The 26,500-nt window shown below is 35.8% G+C and overlaps 1 protein-coding gene across 50 annotated transcripts in view; it reads left to right on the top strand.

Annotated features, from left to right (window-relative positions):
- Positions 1–26,500, top strand: part of tns1b (tensin 1b) — a 488,173-nt gene that overhangs the window by 320,056 nt on the left and 141,617 nt on the right. For 43 of the 50 annotated variants that reach the window (XM_073913184.1, XM_021479035.3, XM_073913181.1 and 40 more), the window contains 2 exons: positions 6,089–6,130; positions 23,558–23,607. In XM_073913184.1, coding sequence (XP_073769285.1) covers positions 6,089–6,130; positions 23,558–23,607 — 92 coding nt within the window. Of the gene's footprint in view, positions 1–6,088; positions 6,131–15,467; positions 15,709–23,557; positions 23,608–26,500 lie in introns of those variants that run through there. The other 7 variants (XM_073913205.1, XM_073913201.1, XM_073913203.1 and 4 more) reach the window with 1 other exon arrangement.

Here is a 26,500-nt window from a genome sequence, read left to right as displayed (position 1 = left end):
ATTTTTCGTTTAAATATTTCCCAAAATGATATTTAACAGATCAGGGAGTTTTTCAAAGTCCTTCCGATATTGTTTTTTTTTCTTCTGGAGAAAGTCTTAATTGTTTTATTTTGGCTACAATAAAAGCAGTTTTTAATTTAAGGTCAATATTTTTAGTCCTCGTAAGCATTTTTTTATTGTCTACAGAACCAACCACTGTTATACCATTACTTGCCTAATTAACACCTGTGTCACACCGCACATGTGAGCAGAGCGCAAGCAATGCATGTTCTTTTATTGTCCATGTTAACAGATTTGCCACTGCATGCAGAAGCAGCGCGTCAGTGCAGAGCTGAAGCAGCAGTGCCACGATAGTTTCAGTGCTGGGTCTATTTTCCCACTGCTCATGCTTAATTAAAGTAAGAGTGCATTGATAATGACCAAAACGCATTAAATGGCTGTAAAAAGTTGCAATTTTACCTATTAAATGCTCCAATAATATCCACTGATTATTATATAGTCAATCAAATGAACTTATTAATGAACTATTAAAAGTGCAACAAATATTTCATCACCTTAGAACTATGAAGTTCTATCTGCATTCTGAATGATTTTGAGAAATTGAGCTTCAAAGTTTTTGCATTCCATAGCAAACAGTATGTGTGTAACATTTTTATATATTTAATATTTTTTAATAAAAAGTCTTAAAATTTAAACAACTCATAGAAAAACATCTCATAATGGAAATAAGTTTAACAAGAATATGTCAACTCAATTTTGACCAAAATGTCAGACAGAACCCTTATAATTCTAAGGTGCCGATTTATTTGGGTCTAACTACAAAACCAAATGTTTTAGTATTACAATTTTAGTATTAGTTTTGCTTAAGTTGCACACTAGTTTGATCATATATAAATTATTATAACTGTATTGTATGCATATTATTATAACTATATAGGCCTACATCATCCTGACAATCAAAAACAAAATTACATGATATCACCGAGTGCACCTTGAAATGCATGAATGACATTCTTCATAGAGCTTAAGAAGCATACAGTATTGTATGATCTATATAATTTGTAAAATAAAGACTTGCAAATTAAGGAAACAGCATGGGGGGAAGATGAAAAGTATAAAAAAGTGTATATAGATAGATAGATAGATAGATAGATAGATAGATAGATAGATAGATAGATAGATAGATAGATAGATAGATAGATAGATAGATAGATAGATAGATAGATAGATAGATAGATAGATAGATAGATAGATAGACGGACGGACGGACGGACGGACGGACGGACGGACGGACGGACGGATGGATGAATAGATTAATCTGCAACAGCCACTGATCTACTGCAAACTGCAGACAAAGCTGGTGTGAAAGGCAAACGCCTTTGCACTGCTTCTGCATACTTGTTGCTCATGCTCTGCTCGCATGTGCAGTGTTAAACAGGCATAACTTGCCTAATTAACCTAAATAACCTAGTTAAGCCTTTAAACAGGGTTCGTACGGGTGCTGGAAATCCTGGAAAATGCTTGGTGTTTTATACAGTGTTTTCAAGGTTAGAAAAGTGCTTAAATTTTGGACAATATGCATGAACCTGCTTGAATTTGAAATTGTAGGGCTCAAAATTGCGATCGTTTTGTGCTCGAAATTTTATTTATACAAGCTCAAAATATATTTGGGAGCATTTGTGTGAGTGGATAAAATTGTTGCTGTGTGATCAGTTGTCATTGCAAAATGTGCACCGCATGTAAGTATTTGGTAGACATTCACGCAGAATGCATATTTGCACTAAAAATCCTAAACGCAACGCTCAGAAATTGTTTAAAACAGTTGACATGTCAAGTTGCTGCAGTAATCAAAGCCCACAATGCCTGTCCCATTTTAAAGTTCTGGCCCATTGCTCTTGAACGCAAATGTATTGGTCTATATCAGCTGCCAATCACTTAGTCAATGCCTTCCTTCAAATGACAGGGAGCTACAGCCATGAAAGTGTAAAGGTCAGGGTACGAGAGAATGAAAACAACACTGACAGATTTTGTTTTAGAAACCACCTAAAGTTACAAATATGCTCCAAAGTATTCAACAATTTCAATTAAAATGTCATATTGTATTTTTTTTAAATAGCACAATGGATTTAAATGTGAAAAAGTACATACAGCATATGTAAACGCAATTTACCATGGGTGTTAGGTGCTGGAAAAGCATACAAATGCACATTGAAACAGCTTGAAAAGTGCTGAAATTTGAAGGTGGAAAAAGTGTAGGAAACCCTGCTTTAAATGTCAGTTTAAGCTAAATACTACACTGAAAAAAAATTACGTTTGTTTAAATTCAGCCCAAATAAATTGTTTACAACCACCTAACTTAAAAAAACAAAACGTAAGTCCAAGGAATCATCTATAAATCTTTATATTTTCAGTATAGTATCTTGTAAAATATCTAGTAAAATAGTATTTACTGTCATCATGGCGAAGATAGAAGAAATTTAGACAAGTTATTAGAAATGAGTTATTAAAACTATTCTGTTTAGAAATGTGTTGAACAAAATCTTCTTTCTGTTAAACAGAAATTGGGGAAATAAATATACAGGGTGGCTTATAATTCAGAAGGGCTAATCATTCTGACTTTAACTGTGTGCAACTGTGCATGTGTGAATATGTGTTTGCATACACAAGTTTTCCCTTTTTTCTTCAGGTTTGTAATGTTTCCTCATACCTTTCCCATCTCTCATACACACATTATATCGTTTGACTTCTTCAACCATGGCATCAAGTTCAGTGGTAGTTCATAAACCCACAGAGTTTGTCTTTACTGGAAAAAATTGAAGCGGCTCAACTCTCTCCTGCACATCTCTCTGTAAGTGATTTCTTCAGTTCTTCTGCCATCTCAGACTTACATGGGTATTCGAGGCCAGCCAGATTCAAACTAGCCCATGACATCATGGATTCCTCAGAAATAAATACCTGTCTCTGGAGGAATAAACCATGCTGCTCAACTTCTGTATATGGAGCTTCTCGACCCGCCGGCAGATTCACGGCGACCCTGGAGCGACGAGAGATTGTCTAAATATTTAGCCAGGCTGTTTAGTGATGCACCTACACACCAGACCAGACCCATGTCTTCTGTTTCACTCCTGAAAGCTGTTTAATCAGTGGCAGAATTACTGAAACTAATACTTGACTGCGTTTACATGACATTTTTGGCAGAAGCTTTTATCCTTAAAGTTGAAGTCAGAATTATTAGCCCCCCATTGAATTTTCTTTTCTTTTTTTAAATATTTCCCAAGTGATGTTTAACAGAGCAGGGAAATTTTCACTGTATGTCTGATAATATTTTTTCTTCTGGAGAAAGTCTTATTTGTTTTATTTCAGCTAGAATAAAAGCAGTTTTTAATTTTTTTAAACACCATTTTAAGGACAAAATAATTAGGCCCTTCAAGCAGTTTTTTATTTATTTATTTTTTAATTTTTTTTGATAGTCTACAGAACAAACCATCATCAACACAATCTCACTGCAATTCATAACTTTTTGATTTAGTGGCTAATTCCTATAAATTCGTACAATCTAATTTGTACATTTTAGCATGATTTGCTCATCCCCCAATGGCGTTTGGGTTTAGGGGTGGGGTTAGGTGCCACGCCTCACGCGTGCCTGTGAATGAAGTCTACTTTAGTGAATAGAATCTGCATAGGCTGTAAATAACAGGTAATTAAATTATAACCAACATTCAGTTTGTGGTACAGAGCGATCAATTGGGAGCTGCGCGAGAACTGCACTCAGCAGTAAAAATGAAACCGAAAGATCGCACATCATTTACATAATCATATCGCATTTTAGAGCAGGGGTTCCCAAACTTTTCAACCTGTGACCCTTAAAATGACAATGCCAGTGGCTCGCGACTCCCGATATTCTCTGAGGTGGTTATAAATACAGAAACCTTGCATGCAATGGTGCACACACACCAACAGACCCAGGTCTGTTCTTTGTTTATTATTTTTTTATGTATGTCAGTGCTGTAAATGAGCCAGGAAGTTTAACCTGGTGTTAAAAAAAAATTGTTGCGTCTGACACTATTGCTGTGTCTTTAAGTAAATGTAATTACCCGAGAAGTCGTAATCCAATAGAACTAGTAACTTTAAGCTACTATAGTAACTATATAGTATATATTAACTATAAAAAACTATTTTTTTATCCTCAGTAGGTTATGGATAAAACATGTTAATTCTTACGGTTTAATAAAAATAAATAGATTTTTGGAAATCACCAGGCGATTCCTTCTTCATTGTCCCGCGACCCCTCAGGGGGTCCCGACCCCCAGTTTGAGAACCACTAACAATGATTATGATAAGCATTTGATATTTCTTTCATAGTGAACACAAAGTGTTGTGCATAAAATAAATGTTTAACAGTGTCAGTATAACTACTCCAGCCTATATAATGTTGAATATAATGCAAGAGGGAATCTGTCAATGACAGATTGCAGGCATACATCTCAAACCTAATAATTTAACTTCAGAATGTTGAATAGTGGTATTCTGATGGCATCACTTTACTGTGCATTAATGACCAGGGCAAATGTAAAGTCTGTTCAAGTCCACTATTCAAAGTCTATTCAATTTTGAGCAATTTAACCAACAGTAGACCTACACATAATATTATTATTGTTGTTTTGCCATTTGTTTAATAGTAGATACAATAATAGTAGCCCACTCATATTAACCACTGCTATGCTGATGATACCCAGCTATACCTCTCTTTTCACCCTGATGATCCCTCGGTTCCAGCTCGCATCTCAGCCTGCCTGTCGAACATTTCACACTGGATGAAAGATCATCATCTTCAGCTTAACCTCGCGAAAATGGAAATGCTTGAAGTTTCTGCCAACCCGACTCTATACCATAACTTTTCAATCCAGATGGATGGGGAAACCATTACTGCATCCAAAATGGTGAAAAGCCTTGGAGTAACGATTAATGACCAACTAAACTTCTCCGACCACATCTCTAGAACTGCTCGATCTTGCAGATACGCACTGTATAACATCAGAAAGGTCCGACCCTTCCTATCTGAACATGCAGCTCAACCCCTTGTTCAAGCTCTTGTTCTCTCCAGACTGGATTACTGCAACTCTCTACTAGCGGGGCTTCCAGCTAACTCTTATCAAACCTCTTCAGCTGCTCCAGAACGCAGCAGCACGAGTGGTCTTTAATGAACCTAAAAGAGCACGTCACTTCGCTACTCACCCGTTTGCACTGGCTGCCAGTTGCTGCTCGCATCAAATTCAAAGCTCAAAATTCAAAATTCAAAAAGGGACTTCTGGCCTTGCTCCTTCTTATCTGCTCTCGCTTCTGCAGATTTATGTGCCCTTCAGAAACTTGCGTTCAGTGAATGAACGTCGCCTCGTGGTTCCATCCCAAAGAGGGAAGAAATCACTTTCCTGAACTCTCGCGTTCAATCTGCCCAGTTGGTGGGATGAACTCCCTAACCGCGTCAGAACAGCAGAGTCACTTGCTGTCTTCAAGAAACGACAAAAAACTCAACTATTTAGTCTCCACTTTCCTTCCTAATCTGCAATTGTCTCTCTGGCTATACCACTAACTGTACTCAAAAAAAAAAAAAAAAAAAAAAAAATTACATTACTAATGCTTTCCTTCTTAGACTTTACAGACCTGAAACTTGCCTATAGCACTTCTTCATGGTTGCTCTTATAGTTGTGTAAATTGCTTCCTTGTCCTCATTTGTAAGTTGCTTTGGATAAAAGTGTCTGCTAAATGACTAAATGTAAATGTAAACCTTTATTTTACATCTACAGATTAATGAGAAAATGGTGATCTTCATTTTAAGCAAAAAACCATGATTCTCATTTTAGGCAGAATCCTGCAGGTGTGTGTTTGAAAAATGTTGCCTTTCATTATTACTCATCATTATGTTGGTGAATTTAAAGGTTCCCTCTTCCTTCAGGTGGTTATGAATCTAGAGAGCACATGTCCAGGTGTCCTGCAGATGTATAATCTATCAACACTGCAGATTTTCCCTCATTTTTTTCTGTTTGTGTGTCTTACCCATTTTCCTTCTTCTGTGTTTTCTTCATCTCAGGCCCCCAGCAATGAGCTCCCCCTGAAACATATCGAGACCACAGTGAGTACTGCAGACTTTTTCAACCTTACCCATGTCTGATGATTTCAATTAATATATCTTGATAAATACATGGAGTGGCTTAGTAGTTAGCACTGTCCCCTCTGGTTTGAGTCCCGGCTGAGTCAGTTGGCATTTCTGTGTGGAGTTTGGATGTTCCGACCGTGTTCTTGTGGGTTTCTTCCTGGTGCTCCGGATTCCCCCACAGTCCAAAGACATGCGCTATAGGGGAATTGGATGAGCTAAATTGGCCGTAGTTTATTTGTGAATGAGAGAGTGTATGGGTGTTTCCCAGCACTGGGTTGTGGCTGAAAAGTCATCCGCTGCATAAAATGTATGCTGGAATAGTTGGTGGTTAATTCTGCTGTGGCGACCCCTGACAAATAAGGCACTAAGCCAAAGAAAAATGAATGAATGAATGGTAAACACATACATTAACATATATTTAATATAAATATTCAAATAAATAAATAAATAAATAAATAAATAATTTTAAAGTGCCTCAGTAGTACTTTAAGCGATCTACAATATATACATATTTACATTTGAATTTTCAATTTATTCAAGTTTTATAATTGTTTAAAAATGCAATAGTTATAATTGTTAACGTATAAAAAAAAAAAAAAAAAAAAACACTAAAAGAAGATTTTATCAACACATTATCTTTGCCATGATGACAGCGCATAATATTTGACTAGATATTGTTCAACATACTAGTATTCAGCTTAAAGTGACATTTAAAGGCTTACTTAGCTTAATTCGGCAAGTAAGGAAAATTAGGCAAATCATTAAAGATGGTTTGTTTTGTAGACAATCTAAAATTTTTTTTGCTTAAGGGGGCTGATAATATTGATCGTTTTAAAAACATTAAAAACTGCTTTTATTTTAGCTGATATAAAACAAGACTTTTACCTGAGGAAAAAATATAGGAAATACAATTCCTTGCTCTGGTAAACGTCATTTGTGAAATATTTGAAAAAGAAAAGAAATTCGCAGAAGGGCGATCAATTTTGACTGCAACTGTACGCATATAATGAAAGGTAACTTTTTAACTATTTACTTGAGTAATGTTTTCATCAGATACAGATACTTTTTACTCTTACTCGAGTAACTTTTAAAGAGCCCATATAATACATGAAATAGGGTCATACCTTGGTTGTAAGGGTCTCCAACAACAGTTTAATATGCATGCAAGGTCAAAAAACACTTTGATGGTCTTATAATCTGCATTTATTTTTACCTAATTATCCCAGCGACTCCTGTATGAATCGTCCAGTGATTCATTTGTTCCCAAACCCCTCCTTAGCGCAAAGCTAATCTGCGCTGATTGGACCGATGACAGTCTGTCGCGATTGGTCGACTGCCTTCAGTCAGAGAGTAAAATGCCCAATAGCTAATCAGCAATATAGAAAGTAATCACATACACGCTCGATAGTGTAGGCGTGGACTTTAGCTGCCACACACACACACAAAAACACACACACACCTCCGGACGACAACGCTCCCGCTTCCGCCTGCACCCGCCAGGTTTAGCCTGAACCCGACCTCTCCCGCTTATATGAAGAATTTGTTGTCCCGGTGCCCGACCCGCCCCGTTTTCTGCCCGCCGCGCCCGATCCCGCTAAAGAGCGGGGGAGAACAAAACCAAAAATCACCCAGCTATACAGTCCAGACAGCCAAGCTGTCTGTATAAACACACACACAGCACCAAGCACACACACACAGACAAAGTTCTCTCTCTCTCTCTCTCTCTCTCTCTCTCTCTCTCTCTCTCTCTCTCTCTCTCACTCATATGCGCGCGTGCGCACTAACACACAAGCATGAAGCAGACACACAAGCAAAGCTCTCTCTCTCTTTCTCATTCGCATAGCAATATCCGTGATATTGCTAAACAGCCCGCTCCCGTCCCAAATTAAACCCGTAACAGACCGCTCCCGCGATTTATTCGGAAATTTATTCCCGCGCCGCAGAAATCTGGCGTGGGGACAGCCGCGGGAATGCAGACCTCTACCACGGAGCCCCATAAACAAAGCAGCACGCGTCGTGTTTTTAACGTGACTTTGCACGCGATAAGAGAATATAGCCAGTTAACCTGATACAGTACACGCGGTTACAAGTAACAAATCACAACTAAATACATTTGCAAGCTAGAGTCAACGAGGCAACAACTTTAATCGCACGTACTTACACTTGAGAAATGGCGGAAGAAACCCATCCTGACGTCCATCAGTAAGTTAACTTACTCTTTACTGATCCTTCCCTTAACAAACGCAGATGAAGTATTCTTTGTAGCATGTAGTTTCCAGTACTTTCCAACTGCTTGGTTATAATGCTGATGTTTCATCTTTGGGTAGAGACTCAATATATCCATCTGCAGTGTGACTTCAATCGACCGGCATGTTTGTGTGCGTGTGTTTGTGGGTGTGTTTGTGTGTGTCTGGGTTTCTGCGTCAGAGGGCGGGGCCTCAGGTTTGAAATCTCCCGGGTTTGCGCGTGCATGTGAATAACTTGGTTTCGTTCGTACGTCATGGCGAAACACCTAATGACTCGGTATCAAGGCGACTCGTTTGAAGCACTATGAGTCGACTCTTTTATAGATGAATCAGCCGTTTTAAACACTGTACTCTTACAGATTTAAGCCTTAGCTGGATACTTCACTTCACTTAGAGCTGTGTTACACACTACATGGAGGGAAATTTTCAAAACCCATAATATGGGCTCTTTAAGATTGTTACTTTTACTTGAGTAAAAATTTCCGCTAGTACTTGTACTTTTACTTGAGTATAGATTTTGGATAATCTACCCACCTCTGACAGATATATTAAAAATATATGTTGTCTTACTGAAAATGGCACTGGATCAACAAAGAAAAACTCACAATTATTCTTAATTTCAATATTTGTCAGTTATAGGGATTATTTTTAATCAGCCATTATGGTTTATTATTTTAAACCGTAATATTAAAGTATTAAATATAAATATATATTAAAATGTTTGCCAAAAGTGGGGTTCTGAAATATAATTGGGTAAACTGGCTGTGGGCTGATTATAACAAACAAAGACAGACATTTTGACACAGAACGCACATTTCTAAAAGAGAATTACTGACTTTAGCATTATTTTTCAGACAAACAAGTATGCTCACTTAGCATGTTTCTTAAACATCTACAAAATATGGTATTTTTATGCTTTAGAAGAGTCAAACACATCCACACAGCACCTCTAATAAATAATACGCTTGGATACTTTGTTGCTGACTTTTTCTCTAACCAAGGTTTCATCCATTGACTTTTCCTTTCCATGAATCTTCTTAAAAGTGAAGGTTGTCAGTGTGAACGTGCCGCTTCTGTTTGAGGTGTTGCTCAGTGTGAACAGTGTAAAGTCATCACTGACAGCGCTTTAGAAATAACAGCCTGAAGATGTAAATGTTTATGTCTTTAGTGAACACTGTTGCCATGCAGCTCCTGTAGTCTAAACTGGAGCAGTGTAAACCTCACTGAGAGCTGGAGCGCAAATTATTGGTTGGATTTACTAAACATGGCCTCACTGCGGCTGTAATGACCGCCCAGGCTAAAGGATTTAAAGAGACAGAACACTGAAACCCTGAGTGCCATTTATGTTTTAGTCGTAATATGGTACATTGATTGTTAATTTACTCTATACAATAAAAAAGTCTGATCCCTGAATTAGTTACTCTTAAAAGAGGTCTAATTACATGGTTTAATTGATAAAAACATTAAAAGTAAAAATGAATATTAACTGAGGTATAAATGAAAGAAATTATCATGAACTATTAGTATTTAAATAAATTTAATACATAAAACATATTTTGCATTTTTTGCCTAAATACATTTTATACTGGTAGCTTCTAAACTATGGGTAATTTCTAAAACTAAAATTAGAATATATATATATATATATATATATATATATATATATATATATATATATATATATATATATATATATATATATATATATATATATATATATATATATATATATATATAATATATCTAGTCAGATTGCTAGAAAACATTCACTATCACACAAACTACAACTCTGCCACTGAACTGCACTACATTTCATGTATATATATTCCTGTATATATATATGTGTGTGTGTGTGTGTGTGTGTGTATGTGTATGTGTATGTGTGTGTGTGTGTGTGTGTGTGTGTGTGTGTGTGTGTGTGTGTGTGTGTGTGTGTGTGTGTGTGTGTGTGTGTTTGTGTGTGTATATATATGTGTAGATATATATATATATATGTGTGTGTATGTAAAGATATACAGTGGGTGACACTTCAAAATGACCATTACGCCACACTTGGCGCCACAGCAAGAGGGATTACGAACATATTTTTAGGTGTAACAGTAGTTTGCGACTATGCCGCCAGGGGGCACAAAAGGACGGGATGGGAATGAACAAATATATACAGTAGCTGTAAATACCCTGCTGCTTGTATGTGAAGATGAAATAACTAAACAAAGCATTATTTTTTTTTAAATTAACTATTAAAAACTCGTTAACAAGCTTGTGCAATGAGGATTTATTTTGGAAATTAAAAATATATTTTATCTTAGTAAAATGTCACTGGAACAAAAAAAAAAAAACTCACAATTATTGTTAATTAAATATTATTTTTTTGGAGATTATTTATAATTAGCCTCTAAGGTTTATTATAAATGTGAAAGTATCCTACACACATATATTTGTATTTATTTGTATTTATTTTGGTATTCTCAGAGCGTTTCAGTGACAGAGTACAAGATTTCACTTACTTGTATCTGGATGCATGACTCGATTAGTTAAAATGTGATAAAAGAATGAAGTGGTTGTGCTGGTGAATTATGAGCATTTGAATTCTGTGGTAATCGCTGTAGTCTTTACACATGCATGTTTTCTACTGTATGTCTGAGAATCAGCCCTGAGTAATGTCCTCTTTAAGTGTATCAGCCATGGTAAAACACATCATCCATGCAGCTTATTCGGTGCAATGATTCACGTACAGATCAGCATGAAATATTTGCCTAACACTCCTGGATCTTATTTAGCTTGAGAAAGGAAGTATCGCTTTACAAACTCGGATGTTTTTGGCTCACAGCATACAGTCAGCTAATAACAAAAGTCGTAATGTGTAGGATAATATACATGCTTGGTTTGATTTTAAATTGTAGATTAAAGTATTTATTTAATATAAAGTATAAAGTTAAGTTCCAGATGTAAAAACTCCCTTTATTTCATCCGTAGGGAAACAATGACAATTGTGGGCAACACTTTAGTTTAGGTTGCAATTCATGCTTTTTACTTCTGGCTTATTACCTGCCTTTTATTAAGATATGAACTATTCATTAGTAGTTAGAAAGTATGATTTTTTTACATTCCTATTCCTATTCAAAACCTAAAGTCAACTTATATCTTACCAACTATTAATAAACAGCTAATTAATAGTTATTAAGCTATTGTAGTGCTAGTTAATGATCATTGTGAATTGTAACTCTGACTTGAGTTTTAGAAAAGTAAAAAAATATATTACCCATAATGCTCTTCAAAAACTAATCTAATCAGAAAGTCAATTAATATTTTTTTAAGATACTAGTATTCAGCTTAAAGTGCAATTTAACTAGGTTAATTAGGTTAACTAGGCAAGTTATGGTAATTCGTTTTTGTATAACAGTAGGCAATCAAAACAAAATATTTCTTAAGGGTGCTAATAATATTGACCTTATTTTTTAAAACTAAAACAGCTTTTATTCTAGCCAAAATAAAACAAATAAGACTTTATCCAGAAGAAAAAATATATAATAGGAAATACTGAGAAAAAATTCATGCTGTATTAACCCTTTTGCACGTGTGATCACACCGGTGTGATCAGCCTTGGCTGGTCCCTGAAGCATACAATCACTCTGGTGTGATTAGAACGTTCAGAGCGCACATCATCAACTGCTAAAATTCAAATCTGACGTGTGCTGAGGCACAGAAAGAGGTGTGCAGCACTTGTCACTTTAAATGTCACTTTAAGCTGTATAGAAGTGTCTTGAAAAATATCTAGTCAAATATTATTTATTTTTATCATGGCAAAGATAAATATAAATAAATACAAATAAATCAGTTATTAAAAATTAGTTATTAAAACTAAAATTATGTTTAGAAATGTGTTAAAAAAAATCTTATCTCCGTTAAGCAGAAATTGGGGGAAATATAACTAATGATTCTGGCTTCAGCTTTACACAGATCAATGGGTCTGGTGGGTCATATGATAAACTTGATGTGTCGCAATGGGAACTTTAAAATGTCGTGGATTCTAAGTAATGGTCACAAAAAAAAAGTATTTAAATCTCATGCATGAAAAGATTAAACATCATTTATGAAATATGCGAGAAAATAAAAATGGCTGGAGGGCTAATAATTCTGACTTCAGCTGTATGTCTGCAGCTGAATTACTCATTGACGGGAGCCGTGCACTACCCTAACCTCACGGTCAGTTAGTTGCGGTTGTACTGACGTCTTTGATTCGCAATAACAAACCCTTTGAATCTCAAGATCGGTTTGTCATATGACCTCCTGCACCGTGTTTCTAGTTCAAGAGTTTATTTCTCAAGCAGAGCTTGATACATGTTGGTCTTTTTCTTTCATTTATCATTTAGAGCATGATTCTCCTGAAGGAGTGACTCTGATAGATGTATTTTGGAGTATTTCTTTGGTTTGACTGTAGAAAGTGGGTTTTACTTTTCATGTCTTCTAGCTCTGGTTTGGGCAAGTCGTATTAAGAGGAATCACATTTGTTCTCATCCTTTGAGATAAAGGGTTCATTGTCCTATGAAGGCATACAGAACACAAAATTTCCTCTCCTTTGCAAAAAAGAGTATTTATTAAAGACAGAACAGCAAATCTTCTGATCTTCAATATCATGACGTCAAACAGGATAAGACAGTAGCACACAGCCGCCCTCATTTACACGTCAACAACAGCTGTTTATTTTTCAGGAATTTGATCCAACAAACACCGGAGAGATAATTTTCTATGTAATTTAATCATTAGTGTGTCCACATCAAATTAAAGCTACAAAGTATTTATTTTTGCTAATGGAACGCATATACAATGCAAATTAGGTCTTCACTACAGTACAAAAAATGTCAAAACAAGGGAGAATTTTGCATACATTGGTTCAGGATGGGTTATTGAAATTTTAATTGGGTTTAAATCTTAAATGGGTTTTATTATGCGCCTTTTACAGGATATAACAATTTTTTTATTATTTTTTTTTACATGGGTGGAAGCAATAACATACTTTTTTATGTGCATTTGTTTGACTGCAAATGAGCTGCTGCTTTCTGTCCCTTTCCAGTTGAGGACTGAGCCTTTACATCTCGGACCTTGGAAACTTCAGCAAAAATAAATAAATAAATAAATAAATAAATACTATATATGTGTGCATTTTAAATCTCAGAGTATTTAAATAAATGGAGCATTAAATGACATGTTTTCATGACAACTATTTAGCCAAAAACAAAAGTTTTTCCGTTCTGTTTTGAATTTGTTTTTATTGTACATGACACGATTTTCAAAACAATCTGTGTTTATAAATTCTGTATTATTTATGCCAGGCCAATGTTTGCCATCCTTAGCTTATTATTAAGCAGTACCTGTTGGAAGTGATGATGTTCTGTCTGCCACTCATCACTCGTGTCTTTGTAATATTTGCCATTTGTGTTAAATGCTTCTCCTCTTTTAGAATGTGAAGAACAGTTGAAGTCAGAATTATTAGCCCCTCCTGAATTATTAGCCCCCCTGTTTATTTTTTTTTCCCAATTTCGGTTAAACAGAGAGAAGATTTTTAACACATTTCTAAACATAATAGTTTTAATAGCTCATTTCTACCAGACGCACCAAGTTGAATGAATCCCGCGAGCATGGATTGTATGGAATATACTTTAGACATTTCGGTAAGACTAATTTTACCAGAAAAACACAGAAAACCTAAACACTGCAGTGCTTGTTAATTTTTTTCCATAAATAAAACTTATATCAAAGTGACAGCAATGTTTTGTCAGTTTGTCCTCCTCTGAGAAAACAGTTGACGTCTTTTTTGGTACACGGTAAAATTGTAAAGCATTGACCGGTCTGCTGTGATAAAAAGAGCACCACTGCCCTAAAAATGTATTTCACAATCGCAAAAATGTAGTCAGCGCCCTCTAGTGGATTTTTCATCTGAAACGGTCAACGAAATGTACCTGGAGCGACGTATTTTACGTTTAGTAAAAATGTAGGCATTTCTGATGAGCTGCTATTATAACACAGAGTTTAGTTCTGTAGATTCGTGAAAAAAGGAATACAAACTACTTTAATTTAGTTGTGTTGTTAAAGTCCGCATAAACCCGGAGCTGCGACTATTTTTTTCTGGTATTGTGACGCAGTTTCTAGAGAAAATGAATATTAAATGAGAAAACACTGGGCGTGACTTGTTTTTTGTACTATGAGATGATTGGATGTTGTAAAGTAGGCGTTTTGTTTAGAAAGATCTGGAAAAGGGTTTCGGGAGAGTTATTACAACCTGTCAGACACCTCCTCCCCACCATTTCTGTTTGTTGTCATAGCGCTATCAAAACTGTATGTTAAAACTAGTATGTCAGCCATGCCCAATACCTTAGGCTGAGAATCCAACTGAAAACAAACTGGAAGTCCATTTTCAGGATTTTATTTTAAAAGGCCAATCGATTGTTTTTGTTTAATTTTCTAAATATCATGCACAGATGAAAGGTTCATCACAAAACTAGCAATGTGAGCTAACAAAATCAATATGGTAAGTTTTGATCCCGTGTGAACTTTAACAACTATGTACATATCTGTAAAAAGAGCCAATTTCACACGCAACATGAAGATTTACAAAGAAGTCCTGAAGACATGAACACAGCCTGCTTCGGGGTCAGCAAGAGGATGGAACGCTACGAAATTATGGTTATTTTTAGCATCATAAGTGGGCCTCTGGGACTAAAAGTATGCATAAACAAACAAAGACAAAAAGCATGATGAGTCCGCTTTAAACGAAAAAATGGAGACCGTACGTTTGTATTCCAGAAGAAAGCGAGATGATGGACCGTGGTTTACAGGAGGTGACACAAGTGTGAATAAGTTGAAGGCATGGGGTGGGAATGATCATCTCCTCCAGTCAGCTGCTGAGTGTGTGACCCAGAGAGGGGAGCAAAGGCTAGACCCGAGATCCAAACAAACGCGGGTGGCAGAAGCACAGCATGGGAAAGAGGGAGGGGAAGGTGCCGAGGAAATAAGGAGGGGCTGAAGAAGGAGGCGGGAGGGAAGACAACAAGGGAAAGAGTAACTCTGCTAGTGGGAGAAGAAGGAAGAAAGCTGCGGTCCGCTTTTGAGTTTTGAAGCCAGGCATGTGGCATCCACGGCGCAGCACACAACCAAAATAGAGCCGGGAAATTTGAGGCGTGCTTCGGGAATAAGGGAATGCAAGAAGGGAAGCGCTACTTCCCAACTATGAATCCCAGCGGCTCTTTACGGAGGCGTTTGTCCTCTTGGCGTGATGCATGGAGATGGAGTACGGGTTACCTGTTCAAGGTAGGCCTTCAGGGTTTTCTGCCCTGACCTTTCTGGTTGCACACTTTTGGCTCCAAAATTGGGTTTTCAGATTGAAGAACTCCTTTGGATACACAGAACCAATCAGAATTCCTCTCAGAACCAATCAAAAGAGGTTTTGTAAACATTAAAGGATCTACAGTTGGCATTGGAGAACCTCGAGTTTTTGAAGAGTGTAGGTTTTTTGTGCGGTGGCAACTTTTCCCACAAAGCTCTCCCTCGCTTTCTTCCATGCGCTCTCTGATCGTTCATTTGTCGAAAAGCAGCATTTCCAGCTGGTTTTGATCAAGCCTAGCAGAGACCCCCACACCCACCCTTTCTTGGCTGTCCTTCTGGGGGTCGCAATTATCGGCTGATTAAGGGAATGTTTTTGGAGCCGGGCATGGTGTGGCGAGAGATGGAAGGTGGACCCTGCGGATGGAGGAAAGGGGGTTTTACAGTGCCAGGGTGTTTCACTTGAGTGTGTCGCAATGTCTTCCGTGGGCTATAAGCGAGAGAATTTTGGCAGTCTCTGTTATGTATGGCTTATTTGTGTTTCCTTTTGTTTTATGATGGTTTATAATGACCTGGCTCGGTAATCTATACACACCAAAAGTGTGTTACACTAGAAAATGTGTTAATGGTTTTTTTGCAGTTTGTTCATTAAAAGCTTGATTGGTCTTTAAATACTGTAAGTGTAAATAATGGTGAAGTAATTTTCACTGGATACTTGGAAAGGATGATGGTTATTTAGGAAATTATCCTGTGGCGATATTTCTACAGCGCTTAAAGGGATAGTTTATCCCGCAAAAAATAAACGTTCCATCATTGTTAACGAAAGATATTTTGAGGACTTGTGTAACATGTGGAAGGCAGTGAGAGTCGTTTTTTAATCAAATACATTGTTGACCAATGAAAACCAGGTTTGGAAAACCCGTTTGGAAACAGTCATTTTCCAGAGCCAGTCCCTTAAAGACTGTTTGGAAACAGTCCTTTTCCAAACAGGTATTCTAAACCTGGTTTCCATTGGTGACCTTGGATTACAAAACCAGTCTTATGTTGCAAGAGTATTTGTGAGAATAGCCAAAAATACAGTGTTTAAGTCCAAATTGTCAAAAGCATTAAAATATTAAGCAAAGATCATTCTCTATGAAGACATTTTCTATCGTAAATATATCAAAACTTAATTTTTGTATTAGTAAAATACATTGCTTTAATTTGACAATTCTAAAGGTAATTTTCTCAGTATTTAGATTTTTTTTTTAACTCTCCGATTTTAGACATTCAAAAAGTAATATCTCAGCCAAGTATTGTGCTGTATCCTAACTAACACAATCAAACGTAAATGTATTTATTCAGCTTTCAGACAGTGTAAAAAAACTCAAAAACTTTACACTTAAGACCAGTTTTGTGGTCTAAAGTCTCAAATAGGATTTGTGGGATACTATAATTTCACCTATTTCTGAATAAAATATATAATCAAATCCAAATCTAATATAGCTACTCACACTAAGGCATCAGTCATTAAGCAATTTCCCATGTAAACCAGATTCAAACCTCAGTACGTTGTTGTCCCAGTGCAGACATCCGAACGTAAAATTTTTCCATCATTTCATTTCCTCAAGTTGTTCTATACTATTCTAAGACTGCTACATATGGGAAACCACATGCAAAGTCCATACAGTCTCTAGAAAAGGGCCTCAGCACTGTGTGTAATTATACGTTGGATTCTGGGTTTTCTTAGTAAGCATTGTTCCTTTTTAGTCATGTCAGTCATGCCCTAGTATGTCATTTAGACGATGAGCGTAAACCACCCATCTTTCGAAGCTCTCCGACTTTTGTGAGACTGTTGTGGACATTTGCACTTTTCTTAGTCTCTAGATTTGATATTAAAGGTGTATTTTTTTCTCACTACAAGCACCAAACCAAATAGCAAAAAAACGACACTTTTTATAATACATAAACACTGTCAAGAATTATTAGTTGAATTTGTTTAAAAAAGATGTTAACCTCTTGATTTTAAAATGATTAGTTGTCTGTACTTAAAAAAAGTAAACACATTGCATTCATTTCAAGTAAATGAGCTATGTGCATAATTATAAAAAAAATAGTTAAATCAACTTAAAAGTTCCAAGTTACATCCGGTTGACTGTATTTTTGGCCTTTTTTTTTTTAAAGAAGTGTCAACTTGTCACTTCTAAGGCATGGGTTTACTCATTTTTTCTTAAATATTAATCATTTTAAATAATTGATATTACTAATCCAAAATCAAGTTTTGATATAGTTACGAAAGAAAGTGTACTAAATGTCCTCATGGAGCTTGATCTTTTGGTAATATTCAAATTTTTTTGTCAAGATTGAGTTAATGCATTTTTGGCTATTCCCACAAATATATATACTAGCAACATACAGTTTTTGTGATCCACTGTCACACATGATTAATAAAACATGTAGTGGCTTTAAAAATGATTGTTTCCAAACAGGTTTTTATCTCCTTTTTTCTATTGGTCAGGAATTATTTAAGCATAAAGTAAATAATATTTTTTACAAGTGTACTTTAAATAAAAAATTACTTACAAATGAACATTTACTGATCCTTTAACCACCTTCAAGAGTATGTACACTTTTATGAGTTTCTTACTTTTGTTGAACACAAAAGAACGTGTTTTGATGAATGCTGAAAACCATCGTTATACAATATTGCCTAATTACCCTAACCTTCCCAGTTAAGCTAATTAAACCTTGTTAAGCCTTTAAGGGTGCTTTCACACCTACACTTTTATTTCGGATCCTGTCTCGTTTGCCCAGTTAGCGCGGTTCGTTTGGCATATGTGACACCAGCAATCGCGCCAGGATCCGCGCCAAATCAATCGCTCCGAGATCGCTTGAGTGAGGTGGTCTCGGCTCAATTGATACAAACTCTGGAGCGGATCGATTGCAGTGAGAAAGCGATACGATCCGAGCGCGGTTATATCACAGTGTTTTATGGATATGTAATAGGCATACGGCTATATGAAAAGAGAATTGCGAGTAGGGCGGGAAGTTTTGCGAGTGCCCTGAATGCCCGCAAACGAGTCATAATCTCCCGGTAATCTCGCGTCTCCCTCCCGGTCCTCAAATAGGCTACGTCGCACACCCCTCTCACCCCTCCCCACCGCATCTCTCCTCACTCTTCAGACACGTCGCACGCACCTTGTCAAACACCACTAAACCACCACCTCTCCTGACAGCTGAGCAGGACTCTGCAAAATAAACCCTAACACTGACCAATGTGAGGAGATTTTACCCACACGTGACTTGTTTTAGCTCTCTTGGTCCAAATAGAAACTTTGCAGTGTGAAAGCGAACCGCTCCAAGAGCAATCTAAGAATTGTAACCTCTGTTTCGGAACAACTGAATCGACTCATAGGTGTGAAAGCACCCTAAATGTCACTTTAAGCCAGGGATCACCAAACTTGCTCCTGGAGGTCCGGTTTCCTGCAGATTTTAGCTCAAACCCTAATCCAATACTCCTGAACTAGCTAATCAGGGACTTACTAGGTGTACTTGAAACACCCAGGCAGGTGTGTTGAGGCAAGTTGGAGCTAAACCCTGCAGGGACACCGGCCCACCAGGACCGAGATTGGCCCCTGCTTTAAGCTGTATAGAAGTGTCTTGAAAAATATCTAGTTAAATATTATATACTGTCATCATGGCAAATATAAAATAAATCAGTTATTAGAAATGAGCTATTAAACTATAATGTTTAGAAATGTGTTGAAAAAAATTGCTCTATGTTAAACAGAAAACAGGGGAAAAAAATAAACGGGTGGGCTTATAATTCAGGGGGGCTAATATATCTGACTTCAACTGTATATGGATATAGTTCAATCAACTTAACAATTCCAAGTTAGAATGGCTTTTCTCTCTTTTTCAAGTAAATTCAACTTGTTGCCAATGGGTTTACTCACATTTTAAGTCAAGTAAATAATCACTTCATATAGCAGATTAAAATTTCCCTCACAAATTACTTTTACTGATCATTTACTCACCCTCAAGTGGTTATACACTTTTATGAGCTTTTCTTTATTCTGTTGAACACAAAATAAGATATTTCAAAAAATGCTAAAAACCTGTAAACATCCACTGCAATTGTAGGAAAAATTGATAATATAGGAGTCAATGGTTACAGGTTTCCATCTTTCTTTGAAATATTTTCTTTTGTGTTCAACAGAAGAGAGAAACTCATAAAGGTTTGAAACAAGTAAAGGATGAGTCAATTATGACAAAAGTTTTATTTTTGGATAAAAATCTGTTTGGAAGAGCCAGTCCATGTTTTATTTAATTAAATATGACCCTGAATTACAAAACCAGTCTTATTAATTATGCGCATAATTATATAAAATAAAATCATTTAAATCAACTCAGTAGTTTCAAGTTACAATTGATTTACTCACTTTTCTAAGTAAAGTCAACTTGTCACTTTTAAAGCAATGGGTTTCCTTTTTTAAGTAATCACTTTTTGCAGCATAGTTTACATGATAGTTTCACTCACAAATGAACATTTACTCATCATTTACTCACCTTCAAGTGCTTATACACTTTTGAGTTTCTTTATTCAGTTGAACAGAAAAGAAGATTTTTTGAAGAATGCAGAAAAGCTGTAACCATTGACTTCAATTGTAGAAAAAACAAATGCAATGGAAGTCAATAGTTACAGGTTTCTATCTTTCTTTGAAATATCTTTTTTTGTCTTCAACGGAAGAAACTCAAAAGGTTTGAAACAAGTAAAGGGTGAGTCAATTATGACAGAATTTCCATTTTGTAGTGAAACCTGTTTGAGAACAGTCCTTTTCCAGAGCCAGTCCATATTTTATTTAATCCAATGTGACCCTGGATTACGAAACCATCTCATGAACTGTGCATAATTAAAAAAATAAATAAATAAATAATAATAATAATAATTAGCAAAAAAATTTCACGTTTCAAGTTACAATGGGTTTACTCACTTTTTTTAAGGAAAGTCAACTTGTCGCTTTTAAGGCAACAGGTTTGCTAATAATCGCTTTTTTAGTTTAAATTAATAGGTCTCTTACAAATGAACATTTACTGATCATTTACTCACCCTCAAGTGGTTATACACTTTTATGAGTTACTTTTTTCAGTTGAACACAAAAAATAAAAATAAAAAAACATTAAAGAAATGCCGAAATCCTGTAACCATTGACTTCCAAAGTACACTTAAGGTACAAGAGCTGTCACTGTGGTGGTACCTTTTCAAAACGTACATATTTGTACCTAAAGGGTTCATATAGGGTTGTCACGATACTGGAATTCGATACCAATCAGTACTGAAATTTTAAAAAAAAAAAGTCAATTTCTAGTGAACATCTGAGCACTGTGGAGCACGTTCTTAAACAGTACTGATTTGCCATTGTGTTCACATGCTCAACAGAAATTACTGTGATTGGCCGTGAAGCCAAACTCACCACTGTTTACTAAGTGTAACCACAGATACAGACACAGGAGTGTTTTAAAGTCACGTCGATCAGCTGATTTGTATACAAGCTGACATACGAGCAATCCGCTGATGAATCCGCAGTGTCCCTGGATCTGTGGTTAAACTATGTGTGTGTGTGTGTGAAATGCTGAGGGTTTTGTAAATTCTTAGTGTTGTTCTTCACTGTTGTAATGAGTACGTACATTAGGAGTGTCAAAATTAATTGTTTCTTCGGTGCACCGCGATGCACACCCGGACAATTAGGTATCAGTTGAGTAATAATCATAAACAGTTATTATGTACTGACATCATTTATCTCATATGCGCTATGTCGCCGTATCTTACTATGGCGAGGTAAGCGAGCATGAGTATAAACAATGCTCCAACTACTTAAAAACGCAGAAGCTGCACAATTTCACTGTGTGCGTGTGTGTTTGTCGGACAGCCTTTCACTGACACTTACAGCAGAAGCCCCTATTTCACTGCGATTGAGGGAATGAAAGTAAACTCAATTTCTCTCTCTCTCACTGTGGCCCATTTGACCTGCTGGTGTGACTTTTCCTTTCCTCTCGGCTGTTGCAGCGATACTTCTGGATACAAACACGAGCACATATCTGCAGCGTTTTCTCCATAGTGTCTATCATGGATCAGCTGTTATCGCCGCTGCCATTATCAGTGTCACTCATCTGTGAAGAGCTCCAGCTTGTAAAAGCCAATCACAGCCCTTTCTGTTAAGCGCGTGACCAATCAAAAGGATGTAAGAGAACTTGGTAGACAAGGATCAGAAAGTGAGCAGGATAGTTATATTTGTTTATTTGCTATAAATGCTTGTGTTGTTTAAAGGTACCGTTTATATGACTGACAGTTTGTCTTAAAGGACAAAAATGTATTACAAATCGTTTATATATATATATATATATATATATATATATATATATATATATATATATATATATATATATATATATATATATATATATATATATACATTTTAATACAAAATTTGCTGCTGTGAAGAAAATATAAAACTGTGTATGGAAAGTATCTCCGTTGCACCGAGATATCGAATTGAACTGATTTGAACTATCAAATTGAACTGAATCGATGGCATGATAATCGTAACTGAACCGTGAGACCAGTGTAGGTTCACAGCCCTAATGTACATGTAGATAAAGTTCCAGATGCAGCTTTATTAAAACAAAGGGATGGTCAGACAGCAGGATCAACAGGAGCAAATAGTACAACATGGGTAATCCAATAGTGTAATCCATAAAAACAGGCCAATGGTCAGGACAGGTGGCAAAAAAAAACAAGGGTCCGAAAAACATGAAAGGCAAGACAAGAAAAAACACTAGGTAATGCTCACTTACAGAAACCAAGACTCAGCAATGTGTGTGTGTGCGTGTGTGCGTGTGTGTGTGCATGCGTGCGTGCGTGCGTGCATGTGTGTGTATGAGGTGTATTCATAGTCCTGGTAATCAGTCTTCACAAGCTTCAGCTTTGTGTTTGCAATCAAGAGGAATCCGGGCCAGGTGTGTGAGTGCAGGAAGTGATGGGATTTGTAGTTCATTTCAGTGCCAGAATTGTAGTCTGGGTAATAATGCATGTTTTCCAGCAATTTGCAAGGCCTAGATCTCTGGTGATCATGACAGCTGTATTGTTGCAGTGCTTTTTTAGAGACCCTCCTCCACCCCAGCTCCACCTGTGTTTAGATCTACGGGGTTATATATGTATTATATTTGCAGCAGTGTGTTATATTCTCAGACTGCATGTCTGTGAATATACTGGCAGTAGCAAGTCTTGGTACTTTGCCATAATCATCAAAGTAGCAGCAGCAGCGTAGCAGATCTATTCCGTCAAGAATAAACACATCAAAATTGCCATATATTGTACACATTCATTACCGTACATGACATAAAGTAATCCATTGTTAGTACTCACAGTGCATTAATGCTAACAAGCACAACTTGGGATTTTAATAATGCATCAGTATTCAACTATGATTATTAAGTGCTAAACAAGTATTGTTCATTCTCAATTCATGTTATCAAATACATTTACGGAACCTCATTATAAAGTGTGATTAAAGCAATGCTTCCCTCTCATTTGTACAATCCTGAGTAGTATTTTCGAACACACTTTATTTAATTTACTCCATTTACTACTGGTTGTTTATTAGGCTTTTAACTCTTTATTAGCATCTTATTTTACACCCACAATCCTACCCAATACCTAAACCCAACTACTACTTTACTAGTACTTAATAAGCAGCTAATTAGTAGCTTATTGAGCTAAAAGTCTTAGATAATGGTTTGTCGATATAGTGAATTGTACAATAAAAATCAATATGACCGTATTTTCCATTTCTTTCAGGGCTCAACTAAATCCTCCAAGAGCATGGAGTCTCGGCGTAGACCGTCAAGGTAAAAGATGCTGTTCTCTTCATCGTAAAGCAGTTTGGTCAGTTTCTCATGCGTTTGTATAGTGAACATCTCAAGGGATCTTCATAACATTCCTGCATCCAGCTCCGTTTGACATTTGACTCCGCTTGGATCTGTCTCGCATTCTTTATTGCAGTTTATGAGTTGAAGAATAAACAGGCTTTAAAGCATCTACACAATCTCCAGAGAGCGGTTGTGATGTCCTAATAGGGCTTCTCTCCCACATACTGTATGTTAGATAAATAACGGCATGTTTATCTTGGGCGATCGTTTAATGTAGATACTGTAAATGAGACACTTACCACATGAGAGGAAAACACATTCACGTTAACATAATTAATGTTGAAAACGAAGAATTTATTGAACAGAATCTGCTATTATTGGAGAAAATTATTGATTTTATTTTCTTCAACATATTTTTTTAATGTAATAGGTTTAGTAAGTAATTTATTTTATCCATGATGGCAGTATATACTATTTTACTAGTTATTTTAGAAGATATCAGTGTTAAAGTTGGATTAAACGGTCAATCCATTGTACAACAGTGGTTTGTTCTGTAGCTAAAATAAAAATAAATAAATTCATTAATTAATTAATAAAAAAAAATGTAAATATAAAAAAATAAAACAAAAGTAAACAAAATTAAATGAAAAACAATAAATTAAATTAAATTAAAAATAAAGAATAAATGAATAAAATACAAATAAAATAACAAAAAATAAAATAAAACACAATAAAGAAATAAATAATTTAAATAAAATAAAATAATAAATAAAAAATGAAATGAAATGAAATGAAATGAAATAAAATAAAATAATAAAATAAAGATAAATAAATAAATAAATAAATAAATAAATAAATAAATAAATAAATAAATAACATAACATAACATAACATAACATAACATAACATAACATAACATAACATAACATAACATAACATAACATAAAATAAAATAAAATAAAATTGTGAAAAATAAAAAAATGAAAAAAAAATTGTTAGTGTTCCATTTGGGATGACACTACATTCATATTCGCTTGTTAAGTGTGATGTCACACGAAGCAGCTTCCGGGTTTAGGAGCTATACAAATGGTAATAATAAATGTGACATATTACTTTCGGAAATCCTGATTGCAATATAAATATCCATGTCTAATATCCGATGGCCAGAAAGTGGTTAATTTTTATTTCAAATTTTAATTTATAATTTGAGTGATGCAGCAAGTCCATCATGATTTTATAAAAAAATATGCATTAATGTGCGACTAAAAAGTGGTCATAAACAAATCTTTTCTCAGTTCAGATGAGTAGCGGCTTGGACCCGGAAGCAGTACTCCATATATCACAACTTAACAAGCAGATACTATGCTGTTGAGTGTGTAAGTGCATAAGTACATAGTAAATAAGTGCATAGTGTATAGTGTGCCATTTAGGACACAGCTTATATTGTACACAAAATCATCATATTTTGGCCACTGCTACAGAAGTCAAAGGTACTTCATCTCATTTGATTCTAAAGTATTTTCTTATCATTGGAAACTCAAAGGACGCAAACCAAAAGATATTATGATTGCGTAAAAGATCATCCTCGTGTTGTTGTATAAATACAGCTTCTGTTTTTGTTACCAGGGGGAAAAATATTGCTTATTATTTACATGGGCAGCTGTTTTATTTATCTCGTGTTTTAGGAAACTTTCCGTTTGGACTCGACCTTAAAATAAGATCCTTTGAGACCTCTTTGTTTTCTGCCATAAAAAGCATTCCTGTTTTGTAATGCCAAGACATTTTTTTTTTTTTTTGTACAATTTAAAAAATGTTGGGTTGTATTAACCCAATGTTGGTTCAAATATGGACAAATCCAATGTTGTTGTTGTTTTTATTATTATTTTTAAATAGATTTACTTTAAATGGCACTGTTTAGCCTAACAGTTTGCTTTGTCGTAATTTGAGAGTTGGGTTAAAGCAATGTAGCATTTTTACAGTGTAGATAAGAGTTATACATAATATCTACAGTATTATATAATTAATTACTTATACTAATTATAATATATGAATACTATATAATTATAATATTACATAGTTGTCAAACTTAAAGGCTAATTTAACCTTATTAATAATTCTAACCTAAACAAATAGAATAAAAGCAGCTTGTATAACTTAAACTAAGCTAGACGTGGGAGGACAGGCGGACTAACAATTCAGGAGAGATAATCATTCTGACTTTAACCGTGTACACTCTGCGGCCACTTTATTAGGTACACCTTATTAGCACCTTATTAGCACCTTCATGGCATAAAGGCACTGGAAATATTCCTCAGAGATTTTGGCCCATATTGACATGATGGCATCACACAGTTGCTGCAGATTTGTCGGCTACTACATCCCAAAGGTGCTCTATTGGATTGAACTCTGGTGACTGTGTAGGCCATTTGAGTACAGTGAACTCATTGTCATGTTCAAGAATCCAGTCTGAGATCATTTACGCCTTATGACATGGTGTGTTATCCTGCTGGAAGTAGCCATCAGACGATGGTTACACAGTAGTCATAAAGGGATGGACATGGTCAGCAACAATACTCAGATTGGCTGTGGCGTTGACTCGATGCTCAATTGGTATTAATGGGCCCAAAGTGTGCCAAGAAAATATCTCCCACACCATTACACCACCACCACCAGCCTGAACCATTGATACAAGGCAAGATGGATTTATGCTTTCGTGTTGTTGACGCTAAATTGTGACCCTATCATACAAACATTGCATTGTACTAGACAACTTTACTCCAATCTTCTATTGTCCAATTTTAGTGAGCCTGTGTGAATTATAGCCTCAGTTTCCTGTTCTTAGCTGACAGGAGTTGTGTGGTCTTCTGCTGCT

This window comes from Danio rerio, chromosome 9 (assembly GCF_049306965.1).
Source record: "Danio rerio strain Tuebingen ecotype United States chromosome 9, GRCz12tu, whole genome shotgun sequence".
Classification (NCBI taxonomy): Eukaryota; Metazoa; Chordata; class Actinopteri; order Cypriniformes; family Danionidae; genus Danio; species Danio rerio.
Note: the sequence above shows the minus strand (reverse complement) of the source record. Positions and strands in the feature narration are given on the sequence as shown.